We start from the raw sequence: 15,943 nt of genomic DNA, 5'->3' as shown, positions 1-15,943 counted from the left end.
GGTGGTGAGTTTCATATTGACTTTCACTTTAAAATATGTTTCCTCACAAATCTTTGGTGCGTTTGAGAAGCCGATTGCTCCATGATGTTCATTACAATTAATGCAATGAAATAAGATCCAATATGAATATTTTTATTTAATTTTTAAAATTCAATAATTCAAATATACCATTTCAACTTTCTTAATAATCCATTTCAACACTTTTTAGTAAAATGTTGAATTAATATCTATAAAATGTTGTAGTAGATTTCTGAAAATGTTGAAAGTGTTTTAAAGTTTTGAGTGCAGAATAAAGATAACAAATGAACCTCAATGGTTAAGGGGGAAAGGAGGAAATAAAATTAGAAAGGAATATTTTTTTTAGTCACTGGAAACGAAACTACCTGCAGACTCTCCATGTGGGCGCGTAGGTGTCCTCCAGTCTGATGGGCCTGACCTTGGCTGGCTTTGTGGGCCGTACCTGGGCTGTGTGATACTATGAGTTTTTATCTTCCGATAGATAGATAGGAAGGCCCCTGCCGCCGCCGCCACCGCAGGGGCACAGCGCGCCGTCGCGCGAGTCGCGACGCTGGTGACGGCAGCCTGCCTCGCACGACGCCGGCGAAAGCCGCTTGCCGCCTGCTAGCCGCAACGCTGCCGCTCCCCACCTGCGGCGCCAGGTGGGCCGCCGCCGCCGCCAGGAGCCTCTGTTCAGGACCGCCGCCACTACGAGTCTACGACGAGCCCGCGTGGCGCTCGTCTGCAAGATCTGCTGCCGCTCATCTCGTCCTCAGGCTCTCTCGGTCTCTCCCTCCCTTCCGCAGGTAATGTCGTTGTCTTCGGGCTCTCTCTCTCTCCACCTCCCTTCCGCATCTAGATAATGCCGTAATGAGCCAATCTTCTTGTGTAAGATCTCTACGTGCGCCTCCAAAGCACACTACCAAGCAGATCTGGCGACCGGCCTTCAAGGCCTTGGTCGAGCGAGCTGTCATCCACCTGCTACCACAGCTGCAGCTCGAGCAGAGGCTGCCCCGGGAGCAGCAGCCTGCCGGAGACGCCGGTGTGGCCGTCAAGGTGTTGGACGCCAAGAAGCACAAGGTCAGATCCTTCATTTCTTTGTTTCAATGGAATTCTCGACTTGCTAGTTTTCTCATGGAGTTAGACAGCAAAACCTAGTTGTCTGCCTCATTTTTTGAGAGAACTCTATAAGGTATAATGGTATAGGCGTGTAGCTAGCATTCTTGGTTACTAGAGGGGACAAACTTGTATCTCTGTTTACCATTATTGTGCTGTAAAGTTTTTTCTTTTGCTGCACTTATCTGAACTATCAATGCTTTGATTTTATCTGTTCTCAATGCGCCAACCTGATGGCTGTCATTGAACAATTATTTTCAGTGAGCTCAAATGCTATCATTGCTTGCTTCTTGGACATGCTCGCCTGACAGAACCGGCAGCTTGCAGTTAATGGCTGCAATTGACCGATTGTGAAGCTCTATTGGTACTGAACTCGTTGTGGTCTATTTGTCTGTCGCCTGATTTTTGTTTGGGCGAATTTGACTTCCCTGCCTGCAGCAGTTCTAGAGAGAGATACTTGAGAATAAATATTATTTGGAATTACAAAAGTGTACTGATTCTCTGATGCCATCTTTCACCTGCCCTCAGAATATAACCATCAGCCCAATAGCAAACCTCATCTGAACATATTACATAGATGCATTACAGCTTTTATTTTTTCCTACTTGTAGAGATGCATTACAGCTTTGATTTTTTCCTATTTGTACTTAGCTGAGTTGATATAGGTCAAATGTATTACAGCTTTGATTTTTTTCCCTATTTGTACCAGCAGACATCAATTTCTACTATTAGCCATGATAATTGATTAATCTTTTTAACTTGCTACAGGAAGGTGGAAGTGGATAGGATGACGGATGTGCCACACCTTCAAGGAGTTGGAGAAGGACACTCAAGTGGTAGAAAGCGAAAGAGAATGCCTCGAGCAACCAGTGCTCCACTAGTAGAAGTAGTTGAAGGAGTAGACCTCAATAACAATGCTCCGGAAGTTGAACAAATTCAGTCAAGCAATGCAGTACAACCAAATGATGATAATGAGCTTCTTGGTGATGGAGAGAACAACCAGGGCATTGGTGATGGCGAGGATCAGAACATGGGTGACGGTTCGGAGGATCGGGACTTCGGTGATGGTTGGGAGAATGAGGACTTTGGAGATGGTTGGGAGGATGAGATGGATGAAGATAGGGCTGGATGTGTTGATGGTCGAATTGAACCAACAATGGTTAGTAATTTCTTACATGGTGAGGAAAATAGGCAATTCAGATCCAAAGTTTGGAATGAGTTTAGCAAAATCTGTGTGGGTGGTATTGTTACAAAAGGTCAATGTAAACACTGCAATTCTGAAATCAGCGCCAAGCGAGGTGCAGGAACCAGCGCTATGAGCACTCATTTGAAGAGATGCAAAGTTAGAAAAAGTGTGACAAATATGGCCCGTCAGCTTAGGTCAACTGTCATGTCTCCTGAAGGAGTTTCTTTGGACAACTGGAGGTTCAGTCAAGAAGTGTCTAGGAAAGAGTTAACCCGGATGATCTCACTTCACGGGCTACCACTATCCATTGTTGACTATGAAGGCTTTCGAATGTTTGTCTCCAGCCTCAACCCTGTCTTCAGAATTATTTCAAGGAGGACCATTTCGGTTGATTGTTTGAAAGCTTTTGAAGAGCAAAAAACAGTACTTCAGATGTTCTTAAAAGTAACAAAAGTCGAGTTTCTTTGACAATGGACATGTGGACATCCAACCAGACAATTGGATATATTTGCATCACATGTCACTTTTTGGATGATGATTGGAAGATTCACAAGAGGATCGTCAAGTTCGCTTTTATGAAAACACCACACACAGGTGTTGCAATGTTCAATGAAGTCCTCAAGTTCATTTAAGAATGGAACATTGAAGATAAGTTGTTTGCAATAACCTTAGACAATGCAAGCAATAATAATGCAATGGTCAAGCTGTTGAGAAGTAACCTGCTAGAGAAACAAAAGCTATGTGGGAAATGAAAGTTATTTCATCACCGATGCGCTGCCCACATTCTCAACTTGATATGCAAAGCAGGGTTTGAGATTATCAATCCAATTGTTCACAAGATTCGCAAAAGTGTTAAGTTCATAGAAGGATCTACATCACGGAAGCAAAAATTTGAAGAGATCATTCAGCTGCTAGGTATAGAATATGATACGCGCCCTAACCTTGATACACCTACCCGGTGGAATGCTACATATCTTATGCTTAACTGTTGCTTGCAATTGAAGAGAGCTTTCGAGTCACTTGCACAACAAGATCAGGAGTATACCCATGCACCATCGGTTGAAGAGTGGGAAAATGCACGAATGGTTTGCGTATTCCTGAAAACTTTCTATGATGCAACCATGGTCATCTCGGGATCTCATTATCCAACAGCAAATCTATATTTTCATGAGATCTGGGAAGTTAAGGTTGCCATGGATAATCCCCAGGTGAATGATGACCTCCTTGAGACAATCCAGTATATGCAGAGGAAATTTAAAAGATACTGGAAATTGACATGGTTGCAAATTTCATTTCCAGTCATTTTTGATCCAAGGTTTAAGCTTGCATTCATTGACTTCCGTCTAAAACAAGTATTTGGGAGTGCAGCTGAGGCAAAGATTGCTACATTGAAGAAAGTTTTGCTCGAACTGTTCAAGGATTATTCTCAAGTGAGTACTGGCAGTCAAGATTTGATGGAACAACAAATTCCTGCACCTCTAATTACAAATGCAAGTGGTAGGTACGCTGATTGGGATCAGCACATGAACCAAAGTGTGCCCTCAACAAGTGAAGTACCATCTGAACTTGAAGCTTATTTAACAAAGCCTCCAATCCCTCGAAGTGAAACTTTTGACATACTCACTTGGTGGAAGAGTAACTTAGTTGAGTATCCCACTCTTTCTCGTATGGCTCATGATGTCTTAGTTGTTCCTGCATCGACAGTTGCATCTGAGTCAGCTTTCAGTACAGGAAGAAGAATAATATCAGATTTTCGAAGCCGGTTAACTCCAAAAACTGTGGAAGCACTGATATGTTTGCAAGATTGGATGCGGGCCTCAGGTACACTCTCTTTCCAGTTATTAGCTTTGTATGATTTGGAATAGAAAAATATCTTTCATATCTGACTTCAATCTAACTTTGATAGGTTCGTCAAAATTCTGCATGGAAGGGATTGAGGATTTTGTCGAGGTACCTAATCCAGAAGAATGACATGCTTAAATTACTAATTTCTAAAATATTTTTCTGGTCATCATGGGGTCCAAATGCATTGGATTGTTCCATGAACCTGTTGCTGTTGATCACTCCTTTATTTATGGTCTGTTCATCTGGTAGTTGTATTGTTTATTTATAGTCTTCTTATCAAGACCATTAGGCACACCTTGATTCAGACCGCATTTAGAAGAAAGAGGAAGAACATGTGTGAATAAATAAGCAGTGTCATACATTCAAGACCGCAATTTTTGAGTAAAAGTATCTGAACTAATTTACCAGAACATAGCATCTAGTATTTGGGGTAAAAGTATCTGAACTAGAACATAACATCTAGTATTTGGGTCTGCAATTTTTTCTCAGTTGTTTTCTGTTCATTTTAACTCAATCATGCTATAATCTTTCAGACTTTTGGCTTGGATTTCTGTAGCAGATCTGGTAGTTCTTATAATGAGCGTCCAAAGCAGAAGCTCAAGACTCCAAATGTGGTGAAGCCAGTAGCATGTCTCACTGAGAGGGTTCTGATTGTTGGACGATGATGAATTAGCACTCGTGTGTTCTTTTCTGAATGTTAAATGCAATTCCAATCCTTGGATGGTATGAGATTATACAGTTTCTTCTGTACAAGTTATATCATAATTAACATCTTGTAAGAAAGCTCTTTTGTTCCAAGGTAAAAATGTTAGCAAAATATATTTATTGCTGATCTGAAATAGTAGTTTTTAAATGACTGAAATCATGATGTTGCTGCAACATGCGCACAGTGCTGCCGGCTGCTGGCTACATGCGCACTCAGGTGCGGCCGGCTGGGGCAGCTAATTAGCATGTGGCTCGAACCACGTGAACCATCGGAGCACCTAATTGTATTATATATTACGAATGGAATCAGTCGGTGCTCCACGCTTCCTCAAATGGATCGATGGAGCGAGTATGGTTCTCTCCGTGGAGCAACCATCCCCATCAATAAATAGACAGGACAATGCGAGAGGTGGCTGGGAACAGTAGTCTAGTCGTCGCGAGCCATGCCGCCGTGTGTCGGTCGGACGGTGCCATGTCGCACACCTTTGCGCGTTCTAGGACAGGGCCGGGGCGTCGTTGGACACGACTTGGACTATAGGAAGGTTTCATAGCCAAGCTACCGTCTTTAATTTTTTTTTCTTTCCCAAGCAGCACTACTCGCTCTTCAGTTTCAGTTTGTTCTCCTCCCTATCTAGTCGAACGATCGCCGCCTGAGATATGATGGTCTGATTCTTCTACGTACCGTGTATACCGGTCGTCAGCTTCTCTTGAGGGGCACTGTATAGCTAGTAGACTAGTAGTGGGGAAGCAACAAGACCACCAGAGAGGCTGAGACTGTAGAAAAAGAGTACTATCACTACTACAGAACAGGTCTTTGTTCCAGGCCATTTTGTCCCGGGTCCAACGGCTAGCCGGGCCAGCGGGGGACAGGGGACTTTTGTCCCGGTTGGAGGCACCAACCCGGACAAAAAGTCTCTTTTTTATTGTACAGCACCGGCTCCAAGAAAAAAACAACAATCATTCTGTACGGCTGGCTTTGGCTGGTGGCTGATGCTGATTTGTTGTGAGAGAAAACACTACCGGACTGGCCTTGTTTGCCGAGTGTCGAATACACTCGGCAAAGGACCTTTTGCACTCGGCAAAGGGTTTGCCGAGTGTGACACTCGGCAAACCGCACTCGGTAAAAAAAAGTGACGGCGAAGGCACCTTTGCCGAGTGTCTTTTTTCGGACACTCGGCAAAGTCTTTGCCGAGTGTCAAAAAGCACTCGGCAAACTTTTCGAAACCAGATTAGAAAAACAGCTATTTAAAAATAGCAAAACATTTTATTTTCACCCGGCAATCACACCAATCATCCAATGTCACAAGTCTCGCTATTATTTTGCGTTAAATCGCGCGCTACGCGGCTGCCTTGATTCGAACCCGTGACCTCTTGCTTCGCGTGTAGCCTCCTCTACCACTCCAACCCTGTATTACATATGTCTAGATTCTGTTTTGATTCTCCACATATTATACTAATTCGAGATAAAATTGCTTGTTTGAGGCCCTAAACGTATTCAAATAAAAAAACTTTTGAACTACAAAGTTCCATAACTTTTCGAGATCTACAACTTTGATGTTGTAAGTTTTTTGATCCGAGATCGTTTGCAAAATTTGAATTTCAAATTTGAGAAATTCAAACACATATTTGAAATCCTAAATGCATTCAAATAAAAAAGTTGTAAACTACAAAGTTTCTTAACTTTTCGAGATCTACAACTTTGCTGTTGTGAGTTTCTTCATCAGAGGTCATTTAAAATACTCTAAAAATTCTAATTCAAAATTCATCCGAGACGCTTTGCCGAGTGTACTTTTATGGCACTCGGCAAAGCCTCTTTTTGCCGAGTGCCAATAAAATACACTCGGCAAAAAAATTAAGTAAAAAAATTTAAAAATACCAAATGGACTTAAAAAATTACCAAAATTTCACGTTAAGCAATCTATGTTATCTATTGCCTATACAAAAAGTTTTGAACTCAAACAACAATTCGACCATCAATTTGACTCCAATTCTTATCGGATCATTCTCAACTCTATGATTTTTCTTCGGAGATGTATCGGTTTGTAAGCACGTACATGACAAAAGTGTGCGAAACCTCCTCAACTTTTTCTCACAACCTACACATATGATATTATGACATCTTGCCAAATCTCATAATTTTTAGACTTTGTTTGCTATTTTTAAAAATTTTAGAAAATTCAGAAATGGGTTGTTTGCCGAGTGCCCACCCCTTGGCACTCGGCAAACACCTCTTTGCCGAGTGCCAACCTCTAGGCACTCGGCAAACAACCTTGTTTGCCGAGTGCCTTTTTTTGCCGAGTGTTTTCTCGATGGCACTTGGCAAATAGATTGTTTGCCAAGTGCCCGAAAAATTGTACTCGGCAAACCCCTTGGCAATGTTCGGGTTTCCGGTAGTGAAAGTACTGCTGGCGGCTGGTACTGGACTCGTGTGAGAAAAAAACACTGTTGGCTGGTTCCAGCAGAACAGAGCCAATGTTATTATTTCTACGTACAACTATATATCTACTATATTGACCGGTTAAAGGTGTGATCAAACACCATTAGGCGCTTTTCACCAGGTCTAGCTAGGGAGACTAGACTAGAGAGACATGATTAGCAGCGCAAGCTCGGGTCGTGAAGAAAGGAACAAAGCTGGAACGAACCAAATCAAAGCAAAGTTGCTGCTGCTGCTGCTGCCTGTGATGGAAGCTGAACCCTTTGGACTCTATCTTGACGGCAACAGCATTCTGCTTTGTACCATCGGTCGCCCGTGTTCGTGTTTCAACCATGCATTGTCACACTCGCTCTGTGCCGTCCAGCTGGATATGCACGTATACCCGAATATCCCTGAGGCATGTAGACGCATGGGAGCGCCCATGGTAAGTGTGAGACGGTGGTAATGCGGCTGCCCAACCCTGGGAAGAATTCGCCCCCGGCCGGCCGGCCGGCGTCAAAGGCGGCTGAGGGCCGGGTGCTCAATGGCCTCGTCGGTCGTCGATCTTACGTGTGAGCTGGCGTGCTTACCTCGTGAGAGCATGGTACATTCCTTTCTAGAAGCTTATTTAGGTCAGTCTCAATGCACAATTTTATAGTATAGTTATCTGAACTGAAAACTAGGTAATCGTGCCAGTTGAGTTTTATAGGAGCGAGACTTCTCTCTCATCCCATGAAATTCTTTCATTCTCTCTCCTCGCCATGTCAGTAAAATTAATGATGTAGTATATAGCTAGAATTAAATGATATGAATCTCTCCATGAAACCTAGGGTAAGTGTGAGACGGTGGTAATGCGGCTGCCCAACCCTGGGAAGAATTCGCCCCCGGCTGGCCGGCCGGCGTCAAAGGCGGCTGACGGCCGGGTGCTCATTGGCCTCGTCGGTTGTCGATCTTACGTGTGAGCTGGCGTGCTTACCTCGTGAGAGCATGGTACATTCCTTTCTAGAAGCAAAAAAAAGTTAAATAGCAGGCGTGCTAATCCATTTTCTATTATGTCAATTTATGAGTGACAAAAAAAAGTTAAATAGCAGGCGGTAATATAGCTGGAAGCATAATTAATTTAGCTTGTACAGGAGGTAGAAGGCTAGTACACGATTTTCTGGTAGTCCAGCAGCTACAATGCCCCAATACATGTCGTTGCCCTTCACTTTCTCTGTTAGTAAACTCACATATATAATTTCCATAATAACTGTACATACCATCAACTTGTAGCTGCTTTTACTTTTAGATTATCACTTTTGGCTAGGTAAAGTTAACTGAGCACCGTACTGAAATGTGTGGGTTATTCTTTCTTTATTATATTTCTCACTTCGAATACTCAATTAGGGTCGTAATAAATGTACTATATCATGCATAATCTTTTTTGAGGAAGAAGTCTCTAGGTACCTACCATGAATTTGATGTGAAATTACTGCTTAGTGGAAGTACTTCTGTTCAGCTTTGTTTCAGTACTCCTTTTTTTCTTCTACGTATATAACTAGAGAAATTTTACAATGATTGAAAAAATAGGAGCCATCCATCTGATAAAATCCTACGATGCTGAGGGTAGGAAGTACCCAGAAATATCTAGAGTAAAGTATCTGGTACTTCCAAAAGGTGGAACCAAGTACCAAAAAATTGAGACCAAATACTAATTTAATTTAATTTTTATAAAAACTTTTCATAGATCAACAACTAGAAAAAAATTCAAGGTAAAAGTAGCTGAAAGTACCCATTACGAATCGTGTACTTTACAATGATTGTAAAGTATCTGGTACTTTTTACATGTTCTATTCTACACCCTAGGTGTAGCTACATCAAACTAATTACTGAACAAATTTTCAATAATAATCGTTGCGTGTAATTACTGAACACCATTTTACTAAACGTGATTCAGTAATTCGGTAACTGCTGGGTGTAGAATAAACACTGCATCTAAGGTGTAGAATAGTATTACCAATATATATATCGCATTGCACTTCACTTTCTTTTTGCTAATAAAATCAAATAATTTCTACAATAACTGTATCCATCGTCAACTTGTAGCTGTTTTTATTTTTTTTATTATTATCACTTTTGGGTAGCTAAACAAATATACATTCTATGTTTGTGGAGGAAATGATTCATAAAATTAACGACCGAGCACCATGCAGAAATGTGGATGTTCATTTGCAGCCGACTATAGCTTGCCCAAATGATCATTTCTTTTGCTTGGAAGTTTCCTTGTCACCTTCGAAATGATTTGTTACTTGGAAAAAAAAAAGGATAAGTGGCGCTGGCGCGCATACATTCCAGGACTGCTTTTGAGTTTACTTTCGATACACATGATTCTGCTTTTAGCCCAGTTGTGTGTTCTATATGAAAAGGGGCAGAAAACGAGAGGATCCACTATACTTTGTTGCCATACACTATGATGCAACCTCTGCGGAGCTTCTGCACTTTCTCAAGTCACACATCCGTTTTCCCATGTCTCACCCTTTTGCAGAGCGCATATATATATCTGGAACCTTTTTTTTTTCTCGGAACACACATACCTGGAACTTAACATTCAAAAAGTTTTGGTAAAGGTGCTCCAATTTTCGTCGTGGAGAAAATACGAAGTCCTTTCTTGAGTAGTTTCAACAGTAGTAATTTTTACCAAAGGTAAGTAGGGTGAGCATGCATTATTGATTGTTTACTGCTAATCATATGTTAAGCAAGGGAGCATAATAGCATATACAATCGAAGTGGGATAACTAGTACAATCAAGGGTTCATGGTTTCACTCACAGTAAGCATGAACTAATTAGAATTAATATAAAAAATAGAACATATAGTTAATAATTGTAAATATCTATCTCACGTCCTCTTTCATCTATTAAATACTCTAACACATACTCTAAAATACATATTTATCATTATCTAGTTGAAATAGATTTTATTTTGCATCACACACCCATGTGTATTTGATATATATTTAACGGAACCATTTGTTTTTGAATTGGTATTCTTATCTCTTCCATCCATATATAAATGAATATATGGTGACACATATCCTAGGTAGTTTTTCTATATTATATACTATAGAGGATGAAAGAATTGAAAATCTTTCTTACCAAGATTAAGCCCACCATACCCCTCACAGAGGACCCACTTGTCAGGGCTAAGGGGTACCAAAGTTTGGAGAAAGCTTCAAAACCACACTTTAGAAAATGAATCTGCTCAAAAAGTCAAACTTTTTTCACCTATAAACTCACCCTGTCGGTCCCACCGCAACCCCTGCCCAAGCTTCCCCTCTCTGCCCCCTTAATCTTAGGGCTAATTGATGCTAATTATCTACCAAAAATAAATTAAATAACATAAAGTGATTCCCTATCATTTTGGAAAGAAATTAAAGGAGGGGGAGACTTGCCTATTATTTTGGAAATAAATTTAAAGAGATGAGAGATTTGTCTATCACGCTAATTGATTCAACTCCATATTGACCGGCTAATAAATCTTCATAACCAATTCAACTCGATTAGGAAAGGTATAGATGGCCTATGTTCGGGGATTGACTTTTACAATCTTGGTCCCATCCAATTAGGAAATATATTGACGGCCAATAAGCTATTCATATGAGGGCCAATAAATGCATGCCGGGATCACTGTGTAGATATATATCTTCTATAACTGAATTTCCATTTAATAAGAAAATATATAAAGAAGTTAATTTTTTAATAATTGTTGATGTAATCAAATTATTTTCAAATAATATTTTTCCAAATACATGCCTGTGGCATGTGCATTTCCACTAGTAAACAATAACATAAATAATATATTAATAATGATAGAAATGGTAATTTATAATTTTATATTGGTGCACTTTAATACTTTATTATAATTATATAATTTAGATTCAGATTTATGAGTTACTTTAACTCTTAATAATAACATAATTGGATAATTTATATGTAAATGTAGGGAATTATTTGTATTATTTTTATAATACCATAGGTGGGTAATTTACATGAAGATTAGGAGGTTACTTTGATTTTTTTTTATAATGGCAGAGGTGGGTGATCTAGATATATGTTTATGTGGGTTACTTTAGTCTATTTTTATGATGACAAAGGTGGGTAATTTATTAGAAAAGATAACAGATCCAATGACTATTATGATTAGAGTTATTGGATTGATGGCTAGATGTTTCTGATTTCTGTGAGAATTTTTTAAATTTCTCTATTTTTTAAGAGTATTCATCTAGGATCCTAGGTGGCTTCACGTGGAGGTTGGAACCTCCAATTAGTAATAATAAGATAAAATTATTATTAACTCAATCATAGATAATTAATTAGGTAAACCTCTGCTTTCTATGCTCCACTACTCGTTGTACTCCGGTACTAAGTTAAGAATATAACTACTTGATTCGCCAGTTGCACTAACGACACAATCACATAACTAGGCTACTAGTTATGATGGAAGCCAAATCTGAACACGCACCAACGACTTCTATATTGATTGGTATGCACCTACCACACCATCTATATGTGCACATATAATTATTGGAACGCCTGCACATCAGACAAATTAAATCTGCTTATGAGTCATTGTAACGGCTCTGGATTCCTCCCCCATCATTAAATACAAATAACTAAGATCACTTGCGAATTAGCAATGATATATAGTGTCATCAAAATTGCAGGTATGAATGCGCTTGATTTGTCTAGGTGTCACATTGTACACACATGATGAGGCACTGTCCAGATGCAGCCGATGGCTAAGGCAACAAACAATGGCATGACGTTACGGTCAGTTGACAGGTAGTATCAAGAGACTTTCCTATTAGCTAGAAAACAGATGCACACAATTTATGACTTATTTGTCCCGATGTGACCGTCCTTAATTAACTTTTGGGCGGTTCTGCAGAGGATTCATCAGCACTGTTACCGACGCCCACTACTACAGAAACGTTGATTTGTCCCGATTGGGAAACCACTGTCCCAATCGGGAACGCCAGTCCGGGACAAAAAAAAGACCTTTTGTCCCGGTTGGTAACACCAACCGGAACAAAAGTTGCTCCCAGCGCCCACGTGGCTGGTGTTACCAACCGGGACAAAATGTCCTTTTTTTTCTGTTTTCCTTTTCTCAATTCTTTTTCTATTTCAATTATACTTTTGCATTTCAATTAAACTTATGTATTGGAATTCAGTGTGTATGATCTCCACTAATATATACAGATATATATAGTTACTTATATAATATTTGTCATAAATAGTTTTCATATATAAATTAATTCACTTATATATATATATGTATACACATATCTATACATGTGAATTCCTTTACATATGAAAATGTCTAGGATCAATATTATATAAATATAAATATAAATATATATATTATTGGAGAGCTTATATATATAATACATACATACTCATAAATAGAAATTTAATACATACACACACATATATATTTACATAGGTATATTCGTTCTTAATTACATATATACGCGTATATTATCATATTTGCTGCGATTGTCAATATTAGATAGTCCATCATAGTAGAATTCGTCTTTTGGATCGAGTACTTGCTCAACAATAAATCCGGACAATTATTCTTGAATCGCCATAATCTTTTCCTCCGGTATGAGTTTATCACGCATCTCCTCAACTTATGGAAAAATGGGATAATTAGTTTCGACTAATTAAAATACGAGTTCAAATATTAACAAGTTTTTTACTTACTTCCTCCTCCCAATCTGTCCAGCCCTTTGGAGGACCTACCAGACCATGGATGTTCTCGCATACATAGTATGCACATAAATTAGTGCCTTGTTTCTCCCTCATCCACTTTAAGAGAGAAGAAACTATCAGGTATTTACATGAATATATAATAAAACTAATGAATCGTGCTACGAATCATCCAAGTGCGTACCGCAAAATCTGTCTTGATCTTCAATTCCTTGTCAAATTTGCCTGGATGATTTTAGCGAATTCTTTCCAAATCCTGTGCATGATTAGAATATAGTCAAGTAACAAAGTGATTCAAATTATCGGTCATCGACGGAGTAGTGGTAGAATTACTTTTTCATCATGTTAAGAAGATTTTCGTATTGTTCTGGAGGTCTCCTCAATGAGTCCATAACAACGAGTAGGCTCTTCTCGGGAATTATGACAATTAGGACCCAGTGTTCACTGCAAGATTATACGGAGGCAGTTCTTCGTAGTTAAGGTTTAAACAATTCGATTACAGAATAGAAAGAGAAAGAGTTAGACGAAAGGAATCACTCACGCAAAGTTGTAAGAAAACAATATCATTTGCTTCTTGTGATGAACGCTTATGTACTTGAACAAGTTTTGGTATAGCTCATCGGCAGTGTCGCGTAGAATCCTCCAATTACAAGTAATTGGGTCGATGAAGCCGAGGTGAGAGTATCCCTTTCTCCTGCAAGTTTGTATCTCCATTCTACATGATACCGAATAAATCAAGAGATCAGTATATTGAGATCTTGCAAAACAATACATAAGGAGAGTAAAATACTTACAGAACCCACAAGCCGACCATAGAGATGTCGAGGGCCTCCTGATGGAATAGTTGGTAAATTTCTTCCCAGTTTATCCATATAATGGCCTCCCCCATAAGAAATCATCATCTTTAATCTTTGCGCCCTGCATGAAGATGCAATCGGCCATCGCACGCATGTAGTGCTGGTGCAGCTTATACATTTGCGTTGGAAGCACGGACACAACTTCGGGGGGGTACAAGAGTTTTGCCGATCTCATACGTCCATTTGACGACCACATCGGCCTTTGGAATATCTTCTCCCCCTGCAATCTGAGCCGCCGCCAGGTTTGATTCTTTCAAAAATGTAACAAAGTCTTGTTCTTGCGTTGTCTATCCCACTACGAGAGGCTCTGTTGATTGTTTGTTTTGGGCTCCGAGCTGTGGAACGTCGGACGACGACGACTTTGATTGTCTCTTCTTTTTCTCAGTAGTTTTGATAATTGTGCGTTCATAGTCTGAAGGGGGGTCTCTCGGAATGAATTTTCTCTTATTTGCTTTGCACAATCCCTTAAAAAATTTCAAATCTATCGGAGGGTTGAAGTGCTCTTTAACACTTTCTAGAGTTATCCAATTGCATTCTTCAAGGCTCATGTCCCACGGTTTAATAGGAGCCTCCTTGGTTTTCTTCTCCTTTTCCTTCTTCTTTGGAGGCTCCTTAGCTGGTGCAGCTACCTTCTTTGCCAGCGGCCGTTTCTGCTTCTTTGCCGGCGGCGGAGGGGGTGACCATGGAGGCGACGGTGACACTTGAGTGTTCATCGGCTCATGAGATGATGGTGATGGAGAATGTGCCGGTGAACCTTGCCGAGACAGTGCTGCCCTTGGGGAGTTTTGCGGAGATGCCGGCCTTGGAGAGGCATGCTGAGATGCCGGTCTTGGTGTTTGATTATCCGACTTTAGGACAATGTAGCGCTTATCCCATAGGATGTAGCCATGAATGGCTTCTGCTAGTGTCCTCTCCCCATCGCCTCCAGGAATATCAAGCTCGACCGTCTCCCAACCCTGGCACACCTGCTCCACGCCAACTCTTGTGTATCCTGGTGGAATTTGCTGCCCGTGGTACACGTCTCCTGGTTGGGTTGGCATGGCGGTACCGTACTCAACAGTGAACACTAAGTTCTTAACGGCAGTCTGCAGGTCACAAGGTGTCCGCTGGGTGATCTCATCCACTGGAAATCGCTGCGGGGCCGTCGCTTCAACTGCGGCCTAGATCCCCGTTGGCTCGGCGACGGCGACGTCTGTGGAAGCGCAGCTGCTTTTCCGCTGAGACAGATGATCGGCTGCGACATTAGGCTCTGGAGGCACCGTTTGCGCTTGCTGTTGCTGGCTCATTGCTATGGCCACTTGGCGTTGAACCTCTTCCTCCAGTCTTTGATCGTGTGACATGAGCCGTTCCTCTAGCCTTCGCAAGTGCTCCCGCTCATCATTCTTTCTTCTTTGCCGGCTTCTATATGATTCAATGTAATCCCTGAACCCATACTTCCACGGAACCACGCCTTTGCCTCTTGTGCGGCCCGGATGCTCTGGATTCCCAAGGGCGTAAGTCAGCTCGTCCCTCTCACTATCCGGCTGGAATGTTCCCTCGGCCGCTGCTTGTTTGGCCTCCTGTAGTCTCTGGGCTGCTCGCTGGATGTTTGGTCCATAGATGCAGTCACCAGTCAATGGGTCCAAGCTTCCCCCGTGACCATAAAACCAGGTCCTTGACCTTTCAGGCCAGTTCATGGTCGCAGGTTGGATGCATCTATCAAGTAGATCCTAGTCCATCTTCTCCCATTTGGGTATTGCAAGCTTGTAGCCTCCTTGGCCTAGAGTATGATGGTACACTTTCTTCGAGGCATTGTCTTTGGCCTTCTGCACCTTCTGAAGCCCAAGCTCTGAAGACTTGTATTCCACAAATGCATCCCAGTGACCCCTGAGCTTTTCGAGCTCGCCGGTAAATACGGGTGTGGTCCCGGTCTTGATATATTTCTTCGTCAAAATTTTCTTGAATGATTGCAGTTGTTCGGCCATCTTACTCAGGGTCCAGCGCTTGCATATCTCTTCGGATTCAGCTGGAACCGTGAAGTTTTTCTTAAGCTCCCGCCAGCACCATTCTTTTTCTCTTTCGGGTACCGCATCCCG

The 15,943-nt window shown here is 41.1% G+C and overlaps 1 protein-coding gene across 1 annotated transcript; it reads left to right on the top strand.

Annotated features, from left to right (window-relative positions):
* Positions 1 to 867: 867 nt before the first annotated feature.
* On the top strand, positions 868 to 4,976 carry LOC120645695 (zinc finger BED domain-containing protein RICESLEEPER 2-like). Its single transcript, XM_039922455.1, has 5 exons — positions 868 to 1,077; positions 1,212 to 1,270; positions 1,882 to 2,272; positions 3,139 to 4,120; positions 4,206 to 4,976. Exons 1-5 carry the CDS (start codon positions 868 to 870, stop codon positions 4,268 to 4,270), a joined length of 1,707 nt encoding a protein of 568 aa, XP_039778389.1. The 3' UTR covers positions 4,271 to 4,976.
* The last annotated feature ends 10,967 nt before the right edge of the window (positions 4,977 to 15,943 follow it).

The sequence above is a fragment of the Panicum virgatum genome, chromosome 8K (genome assembly GCF_016808335.1).
Source record: "Panicum virgatum strain AP13 chromosome 8K, P.virgatum_v5, whole genome shotgun sequence".
NCBI classification, from domain to species: domain Eukaryota; kingdom Viridiplantae; phylum Streptophyta; class Magnoliopsida; order Poales; family Poaceae; genus Panicum; species Panicum virgatum.
The sequence above is the reverse complement of the archived record's forward strand: the minus strand, read 5'-3'. Positions and strand labels throughout refer to the sequence as shown.

Excerpts from the sequence above, each read along its gene's own strand:
- LOC120645695 (XM_039922455.1), top strand. The coding sequence starts at position 868 with ATGAGCCAATCTTCTTGTGTAAGATCTCTACGTGCGCCTCCAAAGCAC. Across the intron at positions 1,078-1,211 it reads TGGACGCCAAGAAGCACAAG|CTAGCATTCTTGGTTACTAG; the intron begins GTCAGATCCTTC and ends ATAGGCGTGTAG. Across the intron at positions 1,271-1,881 it reads CTGTTTACCATTATTGTGCT|GAAGGTGGAAGTGGATAGGA; the intron begins GTAAAGTTTTTT and ends AACTTGCTACAG.